The 18,773-nt window shown below is 41.2% G+C and overlaps 1 protein-coding gene across 6 annotated transcripts in view; it reads left to right on the forward strand.

Moving 5' to 3' along the window:
• The window catches only part of HYCC2 (hyccin PI4KA lipid kinase complex subunit 2), an 83,785-nt gene that overhangs the window by 40,196 nt on the left and 24,816 nt on the right, over positions 1–18,773 (forward strand). For all 6 annotated transcript variants that reach the window (XM_075000633.1, XM_075000632.1, XM_075000634.1 and 3 more), the window contains 4 exons: positions 5,999–6,178; positions 8,417–8,497; positions 10,786–10,901; positions 11,528–11,623. In XM_075000633.1, coding sequence (XP_074856734.1) covers positions 5,999–6,178; positions 8,417–8,497; positions 10,786–10,901; positions 11,528–11,623 — 473 coding nt within the window. The remainder of the gene's footprint in view (positions 1–5,998; positions 6,179–8,416; positions 8,498–10,785; positions 10,902–11,527; positions 11,624–18,773) is intronic.

Raw genomic sequence — 18,773 nt, forward strand, 5'->3', positions numbered from 1 at the left:
CAGATCCCACCACCAAAAATATTTGCGTGGGCTTGCTGCCCATTGCACATACCCTGCTGCTTTTTTGCAAAATGTTTGATGTTTCAGTTGTAAAAATCTTTTTTCCTAACCTTCCTTTTCTTCATGCTTTGGCCCCCCGAAAACGCAGGTGGAGGGCCAGCTGAAAAGATCACGGACATCTTGCTGTCCATTACAGACACCTGCTGCTTTGTGTAAAATCTTTGATAATTCAGTTATAGATACAATTTTATATGGAGATAAGCCTCTGTCATAGAACTGGAAGGGATCTTCAGAGACCATCGAGTCCAGTTCCCTGCACTCACAGCAGGACCTGTCACCATCCTGGGCAGTATTATGTGTGGTTTTTTTTTTTTTTTTTTTTTGTTTTTTCCTCAATCCATACACTGCCCCCTCCTGGATTAAGCTCACAACCCAGGGTGTAGCAGGCCAATGCTTAAACCACTGAGCTATCCCTCCCCCCAGTTATGAAAAGCAATTAGCTTAAAGAAGCAAGAGATTTCAGTTAATTTGGTGATCTTTGCTGATGCCATACCCTACTTTTCCTTCCTTCCTCCTGGAAAAATGGCTGTTTGCATTCCATGGGAGGGGAATGAGGGCAATGCAATGTGGGAAGATGACATCACATACCCACAACCACTTGGAGGGCATTTTTTCCCCATGCTGCACCAGTGAAAATACCCAGAATACTACGGGGCTGAGGCAAGGGCAGAATAGGTTCCCACAACGCACTGCAGCAACCGTTGATGTTTGGTGATGGAGTGTGGCAACAGTAAGTTGAATTTGTGGTGAGCCTGTGGGAAGGAGAGGATACTCAAATCGAATTTGTAAAACCCAGTGTTATACGATCAATTTTAATAAATTCTAACGTATCTCAAAGTGTAGATGTAGCCTCAGACTGGGAGTTTTCAAATTTGTCTTCAAACTGTTGTAAATTTTAACAGTCCTGTTGCCTCTGCTGTCCACCTCTATTTTGCCATCTGTATCACTGAGGCTGCATCTACACTTGCACTCTTCTTTTGAAAGAGGCATGCAAATGAGGGAATTTGAAAATGCAAATGAGACGCCGATTTACAAAGCTGGCACCTCATTTGCATATTCTTTCAAAAGAACGTCTTTTGCAAGAAGAAAAGCAGTGTAGATGTGGCTCTTTTGAAAGTAAACCCCATCTTCAAAAGAACCATTCTTCCCTTTTTTTATGGGAAGAAGGGTTCTTTGAAGATGGGGTTTACTTTCGAAAGAGCTTCATCTACACTGCTTTTCTTCTTTTGAAAGAATATGCAAATGAGGTACCAGATATGCAAATCTAATCTGCAACTCCTTTGCATTTTTGGTTTCCCTCATTTGCATGCCTCTTTTGAAAGAGGAATGCAAGTGTAGATGCAGCCTGAATGTTTCCAAGGGTTTTTTTTTACCCTTTAGAGAAAAAGCATCTGATTGCACCTCTTTTGGATACAAAGTATCAAAATTTCAAAAGCAAGTACATTTTAAGGGCCTGACTCTGATGCTGTATTATTGAAAATTGGTTCATATTTAAGTAAAATTAAAAAGAAAAAAACCCCTTCTGTTCTGGCTTCTGCATGTATTAAACATACAAAAGATATTGGCACTAAGACTGATAGTGGAGAAAGCTCAATGGAAGAACAAGAACTTCTACACTTCATCTATTTTCAGAAGGCATTTGACAGAATAGATCAGAAAGTGACTTGGGCGATATTGGAGTTGTATGGAGTGGATAGCGGTAGTGATACAGTTGTTGAATGGTATCTGTAACAACGTGGAGGCAGTGGTGAAAACATGCGGAGAGTTGGGAAGTTGGTTTAGAACAAGTAGAGGTATGAGACAAGGAGATCTGATATCGCCGACTATCTTCATCACACATCTAGAGAAAGCAACGGACAAGATCAAGGAAGGGGTAGAAGGGATGTCTGTGCATGGGAAAAGAATTAACAGCTTGAGGTTTGTGGATGATATAGTTATCACTGAGGAAGATGAGGAGAAGCTAGAGAGAATGGTGCAGGTGTTAAACGAGGAAAGGAAGCAGTATGGACTGATTATGAACATAGATAAAACAAAAGTAATGGTATTAGGAGATAAGAAAGGAAGATCAGTATAGATGGGATTGAATTAGACAATGTAGAGAAGTTCACATATCTGGGGAGCAACATAACGTATGATATAGACTGTAAGAAGGAAATAGCAACCAGAATAGCAAAAGCAAGAGTGAGTTTGAAGGGGATGGATAAGATCTGGAAAAGCAAAGCAATTAGCTTAGGAATGAAGCTGAGCATCTTGAAAACGTGTGTATTCAGCAGCATGTTGTATGGATGTAAGACGTGGGTGATAACAAAAGATTCTAAGAGAAGAATATTGGTGATCGAGAAGAGTTGTTATAGAAGGATCCTGAGAATAGGATGCATGCAGAAGAAATGAGGAAATATATAGGAAGATACAGCTGAAAGAGAACGTACTGCAGAAGGTTATAAAACGCCAGTTACAGCTATTTGGGCATATTTGCAGAATGAATAACGAATGAAAAATCAAGGCCCCGGTATTCCTGCTGAAGGTTTATTTTTTTCTTGTGCTCAAAACTTTGCAGTCATCTAAGTTTTAAGGACGTCATAGCAGTGTCTACGTCTTCATCTTGGTCTATAAAGAGCATGAATAGATCTAGAGTAACTACTTACGAGAGATTTGCAAAACAAGCCCAGTTCGAACTACAGTATTCAGCCCTCATTAAGCTTTGTGTGCACAAAATTTCTTATTATGGCATGTAAGGTTGTGGGAGTTCTAAAATTTATTTATTCACACATACAGAACTCATTTGAGTGGACTTTGCTCAATCTTCCTAAACAATATATCCTATGGAATGAGACCAAGCATGTAAACACTTTGAACCTGATACAAAAATGAGAAGTTGATAATGGAAGATGCATTTCTACCAGTAACTTCTCTGGTTGGGCACAATATGACTTCTGTTACGATCAGTGGGTTTTTTTCAATTAATTTTACTAGGACTTGGTCCAGGCTCACACAGGCTAAGGCCACACGGCAGAGTTATTTTGAGATAACAGCCGTTATTTTGAAATTACTTTGTGAGCATCTACAGTACACACACACTATTTCTAAATAAATTCCAAATACCAGCTGCATTGTTCTGAATTTCATAAACCTCATTGCAGGAGGAATAATGCCCATTTCAAAGTAGGTGCTGTTAAGATACAGAACAGCGCTATTTTGAAATAAGCCGTAATGGCATCCAATGGCAGTATTTTGAAAAAGGCACTATGGCTGCATCCAAACTAGCCCCTTCTTTTCGGAGGGGGCATGGTAATGAGGGATTTTGGCAGATGCTAATGAGACTCTGCCATGAATATGCAGTGCCTCATTAGCATAACGGCAGCTGTGCGTGATTCAAAAGTGCCGCTTTTGAAACGCACGCTGCCCATGTAGCTGGGGGCCTTTTGAAAGGACCCCCTGATTCGAAAACCCTGGAAGAAAGAGGGCCGTCAGCTGAAATCCCTCATTACGAGGGGGCTAGCATGGCCACAGCCTGTGTGTGCAAATGTACTGTTTTGAAATGTGCTATATCAAAATACATTTTTGTCTGTACCTGTTTTATTTTGAAATAGCTATTCTGGAATGGATTATTTCAAAATAATGCTGCTGTATAGATGTAGCCTCAGAGTTCAAATGGAAAATAGCCGATAACATAATGCAAATTCTGTTTATAGCAGGATTTATGTCTAGTTTCTTTTTTTATTTTAATACCTCTCTTTGAACCTTTTTATTCCCTATATATGTGTCCATCTACTTTAGTCTTTCAGAGATCTAATTTTTTTGAAGACTCTGTTGCTTTTAAAAAGAGAACTAGTAAAAACAATCTCTGCTTATATGTATGTTTATATTTATATTGGGTTTTTTTGAGCATCTGAAAATATGGTAGACATTTGACAAGACAAGTCCCTGCCCTGCAGATTTTTTTGGTTTAGTGTAACAGATGGTGGTGTTAGTGTTTTTTGATTATACGAATTTGAATTAAATATATATTAAAACAGGGTTCATTATTTAATATTTGTGCGGTACTTGTGTGATGTGCTAATTGTTTAAGTATTATAGAAAATATGCTCTGTAGACTAGCTGGATAGGATATTCACCCATGTAAAACAAGGTTGTTTTTCCATCAAGGGGATCTCGTGATGTCTTGACTTGCTTGTGATGTAATGAAAATCCCAAGTTAAATAGGGAAGTCTTTCTTGTATTTCTTGATTTATTGTTAAATGAGATTTTTTTCCTACTAAGCTTTTCCTGCTGCACGGTGTTCCCTTTCCTTCCCCAGCCCCTTTGTTTTTGTTTTTTTTTTTCATTTCAGTTATAAAAGCAGGCTTTTCATTCGGTATGACTAAGCTGTCATCCAGAGACCTGGTTACACAATGTGATTGAATCAAATCCTTGTATAGTAAGAGTTTTAACTGATTGAAAGGTTTGGTCTTTATGTATATGATGTCAGTTTGTCTAATCAACTAACAGTATAAGAAATGGTATGTTTACCATCCAGGCTGTGCTCTATGCTAAACATGAAACTATTGATTAACTTCACTTATTTGTGGAAATAATGTAACAGCTACTCTTAATACAAAAATAATGGCATTAGTTATACTGAATCAACTTTAGTGCTACTATTTTTAGTTAACGATTTTAATCTATATACATGTGCGCGCACACAGAGCAATACAGGTGTTTACTGTCACGTGAATTTATTGTATGTTAATAGTAAATATTTAAAACAGTTGGTAAGCCCCCCAGTTTGAGAGGGACTAAATTAAATAAAGAATATCTGTTAAAAAGCAGTAGTTGGTCCACTATTGACCAAAAATGCCCTGCGCCCTTTACTTCAGGTAAAGGGTTAATTCACTTCTCTACCTTTTTACTGAGTATGAACTTATTTCACTAAGAGGTATTTCTGAAGACTGAGGTTTTCATAAAGCATTAGGATTGCAACATGAACATATTTTATGGTCTGCACGGCTCAAATAATCTCACTGGTAAATGAACTGGGCACTTTTAAAATGGGTCTCAAACTCAGGTTACCTTAGAGCCAGTACTAGTATTCAAATTCTCCTAGTTGGGACCTGTATCTGTCAGGGCTCCTGGCCCTGTCTGCCAGCCCCAGGCAACTTAAACTCCCCACCATCACCAGTAGCATAGTGGGGCTAGAGTGGCTTCTGGCTGCTAACTCTGCACCGGTGCTTGCACATCCCTGTGGCTGGGGGAGGTGTGTGCAACGTTGTCCAGTCCATAGGATGGTTCAGGATGGCTGCACCAGGCCCTGCACTAGGGATGGGATGGTCCCCCATACTCAGGGTTGCATTGCCACCGCAGTGAGTGCAGGGTGCTGCTGACTCATGCCAGGCTTCCTGGCAATCCCTAAGGCTGCATCTCTCAGGGGAAAGGGGCTTGAGGGAAGAGGTCCTATGCAGGAAAGAGGGCAGAGCAAAACCAGGCAAGGGCAGAGACCAAGCAGGGGCTGAAGTTGGGGGGAGGTTATGGGTAGCCCCTCAGAGCTGCAGGGACTCATGTACCAGCAGCTCGGGGTGGATGGAACTGTGGAATGCTCAGGCTGTAGATGGCCTCTGGGCTGTGAGCTTGAGACCCCTCTTTTAAGAGGTATCATTGACAGCTGGAAAATGAAACTCTGCCACAGATCAGTTAAATTAGGGCAGTGGTCATCTGAATTTTTCATCCCTTGCCAACGTACCTCAGTCCCATTCTTGAAGACTGTGTTTAGCAGGGAGTTGGGTGACCTTGTCTTTGTGCTTATTCGCTTTATTGCACAACGGAGATTACAACAATGGCAGCAGTTTTGCCAGTTGTGGTGGCTTTATATTTTAGGAACTTACATGAAGCCTTTTTCTTTTTTTCCCCATTGGATATGCAAGATAAGTAGCATTTGAACTGTGTTGTCTCTCTCTCTCTCTAGCTTCTGGAGCCTGTCTGCCATCAGCTCTTTGAACTCTACCGTAGTTCTGAGGTTCGACTCAAGAGGTTCACGCTGCAGTTCCTGCCAGAATTGATCTGGGTTTATCTGCGTCTTACTGCCAGCAGGGACAGACAGAGTAATGGTTGCATTGAAGCACTGCTTCTTGGGATATACAATTTGGTAAGTCTGATAAGGAGGGAAAGGTGTGAAGAGCTTAGAGGTAATAGTGAGCAGGAGAAATCAAGTAAGGTGCAGGAATATCAGCAGAGCAAAATATTAAAAATGGTAATGAATTAAATGTGATTGCACTAAGTAAATTTTGCCTAGAGGAAAGCATAACGTAATGAGTGTTCAGTAAAAGCATGTTTGTAGGGGCAACGTTGGTAGCTTGTAAATCAGATTGACTGCCTCTGTGCCACAGGTTTTGTTTGTTGCCCTGTACGCTGTGCCTGCTAGAAGAAGGGGGGGGGAGGGAGGGAGGGAATGTGTGTCTGTGTGTGCGCATGCATGTGCACAGACATCATGTACACACACACTCATATACAGAATTGAAATTTACTCTCTTGTCTGAACATTGTGCTTAATCAGTCTTTCCACATTGCTTTTTCTACTTGGTTACTCAGATTTAAGGAAAAGTATTGAAGCTAAAGTTAACATTCAGTCACAAGTTTCAGAGGTAGCTGTGTTAGTCTGTTTCAGGAAGAACAAGAAGGAGCCTGATGGCATCTTAAAGGCTTGATTTTTTTTTTTTATGGCATAAGCTTTCATGAGTTGCAACTCGCTTCATTAGAAGTTGTCTGTGGGTAGGAAATATGTTTTGGCTGGGGCTATTGGAAAAAAAAGTTATTCAGTATAGATGCCTCAGTTTGACTGTCAGAAACAGCCTGAAATCATCTCTATGAAAAACAGTATTCTGTCAGGGACATTGTCATGTATCTCATACAAATTTCTGTTCTTAATGTTCAAAACCAATATGTCACAGCCGGTAAATTATCAGTATTGCTAGGAGATTAACACAAATTGTGCTCAAACTTTTTTCTCCTGTTCCATTATAACAAGTTTTCTTTTAGCAATGTGTACTCCAGTGTCAAGTGCTTTATGTTCATACAGCTGATAAGTGAGATATGGAGCCAAATTCAGATCTCAGAGATGCATTTGTAAATCTACACTATCACCAATGAAGTCAAATTTCTGTGGCTTTATGCTGGTGTAAACAATATCAATATCTGGCTACTTGCCTTTTGATTTTATTTGTTGGTCTGACGTAGGTTGTAAACTTCTGTCATTGGCTTCAGCGTTCATGAAAGCATTTTAGCTAGTCTCTCCTATTCATGTAGGATGATTCATAGTGTAAAAGCACAGCAGCTAATTCTGCTACATTCTCTCCAAACTGAAACAGAAGGAAGAGGTTGTAAAATGGGGAGTGACTCATCAACACTTTTCCCTAGCTGCAGACACATTAGTAGCTTGACCACCCAGCTGCAGATGTCAAAAAGTTTGAGGCTAGATGGGAATATTGCTGATATCTCTGTGCAAAAATTCTCAGATTTAAATGGAAGAAAAATTCTTCCTTATCTTTTATTGTGTTGTTTTTTTAAGAGTAAAAAAAGTGCTTGAGAAACTCATTATAGCTAGGCACACAGCAGCTTTATAAAAGAAGCCAGCCAGCTCCAGTTTCCCCATGGTTCCCTACAGCTAAGTCATGGTGCTATGCTGCCTTCAGCTGATGGTCACTGAAACTAGAGTGACTTCTATGCTGTGTGTTAGAAATGTTATTGTAAAATGTGAAAAGATGGGGTGTACTGATTCTGGCATACTTTTGTAGTATGACTTCTAATAAATCATGATTATTATGCTATAACACAAGCACACTGTAGGCAAATTAAATTTTTACTGATGTGAAAACTGTATTCAAAATATTCTATATATGTTTAACTGGTTTGTCAGAATACTTGAATAAATCAGTCCCCTCATTTTCACCTTTTCCCTTTTTATATCAAGCAACATAACCGCTTGCTAGCAAATGACTCATCAGCTGTAAAATGTATATATTCCTTTGGTGTTTCTGCATCAATCTTGCTTCATTAGGTAATGGTGGGCTTTATAAGTTTTATAAATTAGAGGTGCGGCTAGAAAAATCTTTTTACCCTTTCTTAGAGGTCTGAGAAAGTTCTAGTCAGAGAAAGAACAAATACTCTTTTGTGAATTTTCTTACATCCTGATTTTACAAAGCAAATCTGCCATAGTGGAGGCGATCCCATTGACTTCAGTAGAATTCTACATAGGCATAAAGGCCTGTGCAGATGAATCACTTTGCAGGAGCAGGGTGTTACTTTATGATTAATGTTTTCAATGTCTGTGTGGTTTAATCACAAGAGTCCAAAAACCAGTTCCCTCATGTCTCTCTTTCTGCGGTAGGAAATTGCTGACAAAGATGGGAACAACAAAGTTTTATCTTTCACCATCCCTTCATTATCCAAGCCCTCAATATATCATGAGGTAAGAGTGCAACTCTGGTGGTAAGTTGGAATTGGTTGAAGGGGAATTAAAATCGGATCCATTCAATACTAGAGTTAAACATTCTATGTGCATTCTCTTTCACTAAACTTTCAAGGGTAAGTTCTTGCAACAGTGTAATTTAATCCAATAGAAGATGGGAAAGGTAAGATTTGAAAGTGAATAATGAACCTCTTCCATCTGATACATTTTGTTCTGTTTGTTTTTCAGTTTTTCATTCATTTACAGATTCCCATCCTCTAACATGTCAACTGCTTGGATGCTGTTAGCGTATTTAAAGATGCATGGTTCTACCTTATCACATACTAGAACAAAATGATCCAAAAACTGAATCACATTGTTATGCTATATGTTCTATTTAAAAACCCTCTTTTGCCCTACTGTAGCTTGTTCCTGTGTTGTGAGGCTCCCACACCTTTGTCTCCCACAAAATGGAGATCACCAGTTCAATTTTCTCTACTGTAGTTGGTGAGCAGAGAGCATTAAACAGGTGCCATAAATGTTTATATTGTGGTGGGAGCTTTGGGAGTGTGAAGGAGAGTGTGCAAGCTAAAGCACTTTGATCCCATACTGTGATTCATGAGCTGGTTGGCTGATTTTAATGGCCTGCAAAACATGATGTTCAGGTATTAGAATTTGTGGTCTGTCTAGTTGCCAGCAGACATTTAGTCACATAAAAAAAACGCAGTAAAATAGACATAGGTTTTCATCTTCATATGAGACACTCCGGCTTTAAATAACATGTTTTGCAGGTCAGTTCTGAGGTGTGTGGTGGCATATAGAATTATCTAGAGCAGAAGTTCTCTAACTTTGTCTAAACATTGGACCCTCTCTTACTAGAAGAATTGCTTGTGAACTACTTGCCCCTTCCGTTTGCTGTCTTGGGAAGCAACCGCTCTTCCCTTTTGCAATCACATCATATCCCTGAGGTGATGATGATAATTTCTAACATGGAAAAGTGATAATTGAGGGTGTGTTAATACCATTTAACAGCTTCATATTCTAGCATTTGCAGTGCATGCTAAGGCACCCAACAGCAGTTTCATCAGAAGAATGAAGGGGCCTAAGGCCACCATGAAGTCTGGTTAGTTGAGCCTTATCTACAACATTCACCATTGCCTGATGGAGACCACACTGACAATGTGGGTCAGCGCACAGACTACGTGGGCAGAGGTTGGCTGTGCGTATTTAATATGACCAGCCAGCTTGTTACAGGACCACCTGAACCCGCTTCACAGACAACAGCTGGACATTCATCAACAGACCTGCGGATGGAGGTTGGGGGCAAAGGAAGTGGTTGCTCTGAGACCCAGAGCTCCAGCTGCTGCTACTTCGGCAGTGGCTGGTGCTCTGGGCCACTTCCATATGTTGTTGCTGTGCCTGGCCACATGGCTCTGAGGGAGAAGAAGGCAGCCCCAGCACCAGAGCCCAGGCTGCGGTGTGGGCTGACTACTCTCGTCCCTGTCCTTTCAGAGGACACAGAGCCGGGTTTCCCTTCCATCTTACCCTGGGACCCACAGGGGCTCTTGTCCCTGCTGGTCATTGATGTTAGGCAAATAGCATTACACACGCCCCCCACTATTTCCCTCATTTTCATGTGGCAACTAGGTACACCTCAGTCCTACAAATCAATGTCCATTAAGTTCTCCAGATGAAATGGGAGCCCTTGATATACCACAGCTTATTTAGTTTTAGTGGGCGTTTTGTCACTATTGCTTTGTACATTTAGTTGGAAGTGTGGCTCTTGTTTGTTGATCTACACAAACTAGTTGCTTGTAGTTGAAAATGAATTATTTGGCTTGGCTTGTCATTTTGAGAGGAGCATGACCAACTTGAAATTTTAAAACCTGAGTTGAGTAGTCTCAGGTAGTCTTCCTGATTTACCCTGTCAGTGTTTCTTGGTTTTACAATCTTGTTTTTTAAAAATGCTCTCTCCTATTGTTTGTATGAAACAACATGGGAAACGGAAACTAGATATGCAATATAGATGATAATGCAAATGAAATATTATTTCTGTAATCTTTCAATGCTAGTATATTTAATTTTTATTAGAACAGGTAACACTTATGTAATTCATTTCAGGTACAAGCGTGAACATTTTAAATTAACTGTCTCTCTTTTTAAAACATTTTAGGAATACTCTTTAGCAGTTTTACGCATTACTGCAAGAGGGAAGGAGAATTTTTTCTAGATTAAAGTGATGTGGGTTTGGGGCCCTTCTTATGCTAACATTTTCTATTTTTATTTTCCCCATGCCTTTCCCACCCAAGCCTTCTACTATTGGTTCCATGGCTTTGACAGAGGGAGCCCTATGTCAACATGACCTCATCAGAGTGGTTTACAGTGATCTTCATCCTCAGAGAGAAACCTTCACTGCACAGAACAGGTGAGTAATCAAGCTGTACATACTTCATTAGACTGTCAACAAATCTAGAAGCAATAAAGGGTGAACTCTCATGTTCCTAGTTTTCTAAGCATAAAACAATTGGTGGATCAATAGACCTGTGTACAGTGTGCATTTTACCTGTCTGGCTTTTCTTACAATTTAGAGCTTGTTAATCTGTTCATAATTCATTTAGATATAAATAATTTCTTCAGCATATTGACTTCTGCCAGTGGTGTCTCCAAGCAGTCTGGAAGGTTGATTGGCAGATTTAGACTCTAGGTTATGGGACTTTTATGGGAAATGCAAACTTGTCCTGTACTATGTCTGTCTTCAATCATATATTTAAAAGAGCTACTTGCATTATTCCTCCATACCCTAATGCCTCTGCATTGTAGTAATCTGTTAGATATCATGCTTTAAAAATATTTAATGAGTCTTTGGATGGATGGTTTCTAGTTAGTGAACTAACATGAAAAAACATTACCAATGGACTGATGAACTGTGTTTCTGATGCCATCTTGTCCTGTGAATGACCCATTAACAAGAGATTTTAAGTTCTTCTGGTGCACTTTTAAAAATATGCATCCATATAGCTCCTTTTGTCTCATGTTCTTTTCTCTCTTCAGGTTTGAGGTGCTCGGCTTTCTCATGCTGTGCTACAATGCTGCTATTGTCTACATGCCTGCCTCCTCCTATCAATCACTTTGTAGGATGGGTTCTAGGTGAGGATCTCATGGGTAAAGAACATTCCTAGAGTTATAAATATTCAAAGAAAGTGAGTGAGTTTACTCTTTCTCATCTGGTAACTTGACAGATCATAATTTAATTAGCAACTTGATGCTGTTCTTCCTTGTGAAAACAATATTGTAAAACCCCAATTATCCGACCCATGGTTATCCAACATTCCATTTTATCTGACACTGCTCGGGGCGGTATGGGATAAAACAGAATATTGAGTAACCTGGTGTCTGATGCTCTCCCCCCAGTCCTGCAGCAACCGGGAAATGGCTCCCAGGAAAGGGCCAGGAGTGGCTGCCTGTCCTGGGACAGGCTGGGGGTCTTCCTGTCCCAGGGCCAGTGGTGACCTATCCCAGGGAGTAGGCAGCTGGTAGTCCTGTCTTTCCCTTCCCCTGTGTCCCTCCCTGATTATCCAACATTTTCAGTTATGTTATCATTGGCTGGTCCCGATTACATCAGATAACTGGGTTTTACTATATATTGATTGTATATCAACTGCATTTGCTTTAGTTCTAGTTCTTATAATGTTCTGCTCTGTGGAATATTAAGAGGTAGTAAAAACTGGAGTGTATCAAGAGTGGCAGTGAATGCAAATCAACTGATGTCTCTTTATAGTGGCTCAAAAACTTGGTTAGATATACCACCTATTTCCTCTGCCTGTGAATATGAATACAGTTTACTTTTTGCTTGGTTTGGATGATTGACGTGCTTAGCATTTTGGGAGTTTGTTTCATAATACCACACTTGGAGAAACTGTGCCATCATTTCTCATTTTCTATACTCCTCCTTTCCGTGGCCTCTTGCTTGAGTAATATTTAAAACATCTTGATGACATCGAATTCTTGTTTTTGTTCTGGAATCTTAAATATCGCTGGTATCCTTGCATATCTTTTCCTTTGTACCATCTTTTTGTGCTAAAATAAATACACCATGGATGGCTAATCTTTCTTTTTGATACATGAAAAGCAGCAGAGTCCTTTTCTCAGGCCTTTTTGTATGCCTTGTCAGCTTCAGCAGTGTATTTCCTGTAATAGCTGACAAATATTATATACAATGCAGATATTGTTTTTCCCAATGTGCAGCAGGAGCACAATAATATTTGTCAGCATATACTTCATTAGAACACAATAAATGTACTCCCACCAAGGGTTCTTGCCAGGGTTTTGGAATGGGTGATGGCATACATCCCTTGATGATCACCTGTTCTATTCATTCCCTCTGGGGAACCTGGCTGCTGTCGGAAGAAAGGATACTGGCCTACATTGACCTTTGGTCTGATCTAATATGACTGTTCTTATGTTGCTATTCTCTTCTTTTCTTTTAGTTGTTTCTGCAGTTCCTTTGTTCCTAAATCTCACAGGGTGGAATTTTTCCGATATAAGCTTCTATCACCTTCAGTTGAGTTATATCAAGGCTGAGTTTGGCCAAGTGTGCTATACTTCTTTACATTAGAAATATTTCCTTTCTTCAGCTATAGAGTGAAATGAAACTCATAACAATGGGCTGAATTTTAACACTGAATCATTTCAGTGAACTGAAAACGGTGCTTGCAATGGGAATTCGCACACTGAAATCATTTGAAAATTTAATTGTGTCGCTATCAACTTGCCTGTTATGTACAAGGTCTGGGGAAGAATTTGGACGTTTGGAATCTATGGTGATTATCCCATTCCTCTGCTGGTGGGAGAGGACTTAACCAGCTTCATGGGACAAGCTAAGGAGGTAAGAATGGTCACCTGCTGCAAGGCTAAGCAGAGCTCTGCACCTAGCCCCATCCTTGGGCCTTCTGCGGGGGTCCACCCAGACAGTATCTCCAGACACCCGAGGACCAGAGAACCAGGTGGAGATGGCAAAAACAGACCTCAAATCAGCATCCCTGAACAGCAGCATATCCAGTTCCTGAAATCCACATGGAACCAGCACAAGAGCCAGAACTGGTAGAGCAGCAAGTGCAAGGATCGGAGCCTGCAGCAGCAACTGAATTTGCACAAGAGACACTGCTGGAGCCTGCAAAGCAACCTAGTGCACCAGCAGAGAGCAGATCACAGCCATCAGGGACACCCACATCACCTGCACTGCTTCCAGGGGGAGCAAGTTCAAGTCCACATCTCAGTGGAAAGCTGACATTTCCAGCTTCAGGGGAGCAGGTCCAGGCAAAGCAGGAAGCAGATGAGAGCCTCGAGAGAGCTTGGATGGTGGCCCAGAGGGAGCCACTGCTTTTGAGCTCTTCTTACAGGTTCAGGTTTGTGGTAGAAAGACGACTTTTATAAAAAGAGAGACTTTCTGGTGGGCATGAGGAGGTCTGGCGTCCTCAGAGACAGTTAGCAGTTCCAACTAAGTACAGGGAGAAGCTCTTGAGCTTAGCCCGTGATCACCCTAGTGGCCATGCTGGGGTGAACAGAACTAAAGACTGATTAGGAAAGTCACTCCACTGGCTGGGGTTGGGCAAGGATGTGACTAGCTATGTCCAGTCTTGTGAGGTGTGCCAGCAGGGGAGAAAGCTCCAAGACCAGGTCAAGGCATCTCTCCAGCTACTCCCTATAATAGATATTCCATTCCACCATGTGGCTGTGGATATTATGGCTCTTTTCACCAAAAGGACACCCACAGGAAAAGAGTATATATTGACTTTTCATGGGTTTTGCCATCCTGTGGTCTGAAGCAGTGACTCTAGGGAGCACTACAGCCAGGAACTTGTGCCAGGCATTAACAGATATTTTTGCCAGGGGAGGTTGGCTCTCCAAAATCTGTATGGATTCATAAACCAATTTCCTGGCAGAGATCATGAAATGTCTCTGGGAGGCTCATGAGGTGCAACACTTGGTTGCCACCCCCTATGACTATCAAACAAATAGCATGTTGAAAAGATTTCATGGGACTCCGTGAGAAATGATGTGTAAATTTGCAGATGAACGTTTCAATGATTGAGACCTACTATTACAGCAGGTACTGTTTGCTTACAGAGCTGCCCCACAGCCCAGTTTTGGTTTCTCGCTTTCTGAATTTGTGTATATCTGTGAGGTTAAGGGCCCCTTGCAGTTAGGAAAGCAGTAATGGGAGGGAGTTACCTCCCTTCCAGGAACTAACATTTTGGATTTTGTACATTACCTACAAAATACTATGACTCTTTAACCCTCTCAAAAGAATTTGCAGAATGCTCAGCAAGAGCAGAAGGCTTGGTATGATAAACACACCACAGAGCAGTCCTGTAAAGTAGAGGAGCAAGTCATGCCCCTGAAGGCACTCAAAGCCAATAAGATGGAAGCATCCTGGGATGGACCATTCACAGTCCAAGAGTGCCTAGGCATGGTTAATTACCGCATAACCTTCCCAGACCCTGACCTTAAGCCAAAGGTATATCACATTAATTCTTTAAAGGCATTTTATTCCTGAGATTTCAAGGTTCTTCAGTTTACAGCCCACGAGAGAGATGACACTGAGACCTGACAGAGCCTCCTACAACAGGAAAGGCAAGGGTGGAATAGAAGAAGTAACCCTTTCCATAAGCCTCAGCCATGAGCAGTGACAGCAGATCCAGGGATTGTGCACCAGCTTTGCACCAATGTTTTCAGCCATCCCAGGAGGGACTGAATGGGTTTACCACTCCATTAATACAGGTGAAGCTGCCCCAATCAGAGCCTAACCCCTACTGCTCCAAAAGCTGCTATAAAGAAAGAGATCAAGGACATGTTAGACATGGGTGTAATTTGCCCCTCTGAAGTGCATGGGCCTCTCTGTTGGTCCTAGTTCCCAAACCAGATGGAGAAATTCACTTTTGCATGGACTACCATAAATTAAATGCTGTAACTCCTCCAGACAATTATGGAATGCCACGCACAGAAGAGCTGTTGGAGAAACTGGGGCATGCCCAGTTCATCTCCACCCTAGACTTAACCAAAGGGTACTGACAGGCACCTCTGAATGAATCAGCCAAAGAAAGGTCAGCCTTCATTACACATGTAGGACTGTATGAGTTTAACGCTTTCTCTCTTTGGGCTTTGTAATGCACCTGCAACTTTAAAAAGACTCGTAAGTAATCTGCTAGCTGGGTTTGGTGAATTTGCTGTAGCCTATCTGGATGATACATCTGTATTCTCTGATTCATGGGCAGAACACCTAGCGCATTTCAAAGCTGTCTTCCAGCACATAAAGGAGGCCAGGCTGACTGTTGAGGCTAGTAAATGTCAAATACACTTAAACAGGGTAACTTATCTAGGGTATTAGGTGGGTCAAAGGACTACCACCCCTTTACTGGCTAAAGTAGAGGCTATCCAAAACTGGCTTGTTCCCAGGGCCAAAAAAGCAGGGGAAAATAGATCCAATTGTTTTTAGGATTGGCAGGATATTACAGGTGATTTATACCACACTACAGTCAAATCGCTGCTCTACTGGCAGACCGGACCAGTAAAATGCAGCCCAGTGCAGTTAAGTGAACTGGGAAGTGTTAGGAAATTTTTAAGCAGCTTAAGGCTACTCTTACTTCTGATTCTGTACTAAGGGCCTCAGACTTGGACAAACTTTTCTTCATCACCACAGAGTCTCCAACACTTAGATGACACCTACACTTCTGGAAAGATCAATTCTGCCATGATTGCCCTGCTAGACCTCGATTTAGCATGCTTGGTAGGGACACACTAAATCTAACTTACACAGCACTCATGTCTGCACCCATGCTCCTATCCCTCGTTAGGAGTAAGGGAAGTTGACGGGAGCAAACATTCCTGTTGTCCTCCCTTAGTGGAAACAGCACAGAAGCCCAAATTAAGATATGTCTACTCCACCTACGTAATTAACATAGCTGGAATTGTGTACCTTAATTCAGCCTTCCACTGTAGACTAGACCTGCCCTGAGGGTCAGCTGCTGACAAGCACAAAATGTACACGTTCTCTACCCAGAGATTCTCTAGGTAGATTGCTTGATGAGAGGCTGGTGAGTTACAACTTCCCGCTATAATATTAATCCATTCCATAAAGATCCTTTTCATCCTCTATGTTCCCATTCATGAGAGCTGCAAGTCTGCAATTCTAGTCTTTAATAAATACATTTTTGAAGCAGTGGGGTTGTTCATGCTTCTTGACTAAATGCTGTTCGTGGAAGTGCAGGCTTGTCTTTGGTTTTGGGGTTGGCTCCAAAGCTCCCTCTTCCTGTTGAGGTTGTTGCTTGGAAGTCATCTAAGTAGAGCACTAATGAGAATAATACTTGTAAAAGGAAAGCTTACTTGCCGTGTGCAGTCCATGGAGTTCTTTATGTTGTGTCCCCCTACAGGTGCTTCACTACCTGCACTCCTCCTCCTCCTCCTGCTTCAAAGTTTCATCTGTGGGAGTTGGTGATGTTGAAAGACCTGAGAGTGGTTAATCTATGTAGCATTTTGCGTCCTCGGTGTGGGGAGGTATAGAGCACATGCCAGGCTGAATGGCCCCAATACCAAGACTCTCCAATCAAAGGTGTATGGAGTGTAAGCACACCTGAAGAGGAGCACTCATAGGCATGTGCACACTGAAGAACTCCAGTTACTGCACAAGGAGCGTGGCCGCTCCTTTTGCTCTGATGTAGTTTTTTCTGATGCCTTTTTTCAGGAGAGCAGGATTGCGACGTCTTTTAAATAAGAAACATTTCCTCAAGAAGCCATTCATTTGGTGTGTGGACAGTCATGCCAATTGTGCTGTTTCCAATCTTTTTTGAAAGATGGTTGAAAACATTGACAGTTTGATTAGGCACTGCCTGAAGTCTCAAACTTCCTTGGCCTCGGTCCATCCAGTTTAAATCATAGATATAGTACAGAGAGTAGCCTTGGAAAATCTGATCTATGGATTCCCCTGTATTTCTTGTATTTAGCTTCCAAGAAGTTTGTTTTTCTAAGTGTATACCTCCACTAAACTCCACCCAAAGTGTAGCTGCATAAGCATGACAAAGTGGGTTGGTTATCCTGATTAAATCTTCCTATGGAACAAATGTAGTTTGTCAGTTGGGCATGTTCCAAGTTTGCAGTGTGGAAATATGAGCTTCCTCTTGGGAACTTTTCTAAACAAAATTGGTAGATTTTTATGAGATCAGTAGTCCTCTTCTGAGGTGGAAGCTCTCTCTTTAACCTAAAAGTTAAGAGTGGTACAGGAAGCAGATCTGGTCCCAAAAGTTGCATCTGCATAACAGGAACTTGAACTTGTTTTCTTTTTCCGGATTCCCAGCTCATAATTTCTAGCTTCATTCTCATGGTCACTTATTCTCCTCAGAAGAGACATCCTGACAATAGGATACTGGGCTAGATGGACCTTTGAAGTGACTGAGATGGCCTTTCTTACGTTCTGACATTTTGGGCTAGGTATTGTGTATTAAACAGTAGTTATCTCATTCTTAGCTAGATACCATGTTCTCGTGTTTTTGTTATATGAGAGAAAGAGAGAGAGAGAGAGAGAGAGAGAGAGAGAGAGGGAAATATTTAGGCACCTAGGATCTCTTCTGGACAAGTGGTACAAAATGCCTTTACAAGTATTTACCGAAAAGATCACTGTGTATGATGCACTGCTGACCAAATGGAATTATATCTTTATGGAAGATTGGCACTGAATGCCTTCCTCTGTCATCAATATCTTCACTTTGCCCTTTGTTTGGGTTATGTGGAATTCATTCAGCCTTTTCCTAGCTCTGTTTAAAATGGTTAACTGTATTTTGTTAAATTCACCTCAAAGGCTGAGCATTGACATGTATGATGTAAGAAAGAGCAGAAATGTTATGTCATCAGCCCCTAGGCTCTGTTGTTTCCCTTGCTTGTAAAGGCTAATGCTTATTACATTAGCTTTTTCCCTGAGAAATCCTTTCTGTGAGTGTAAGCAGTAAATACTTCTGTATAAAATACATGAGAATGATTGTGCACATCTTTTATTCTGTCTGGTATTCAGATCTCAAAGCTCTAAATAAAAGTGATTGTATTTGTTGAATGTATACAATGTGGTCATTGCTGAATAGGATGTGGGGAAGGCAAAGCTCTGCTGCGCCAAAGAGCTGTTAATATAAAAAGATGCCATTCCAAAGAAAAGTTCTTGACATAAAGCAACGGTTTTCTCCCCCGGTTTATTTTTTTGAGATTAAATGCTCCCCTATTTAATTTTCTGTTGCAGTCTGTTACAAAGAAGTAA

This window comes from Carettochelys insculpta, chromosome 8, assembly GCF_033958435.1.
Source record: "Carettochelys insculpta isolate YL-2023 chromosome 8, ASM3395843v1, whole genome shotgun sequence".
In the NCBI taxonomy this organism is placed as follows: domain Eukaryota; kingdom Metazoa; phylum Chordata; order Testudines; family Carettochelyidae; genus Carettochelys; species Carettochelys insculpta.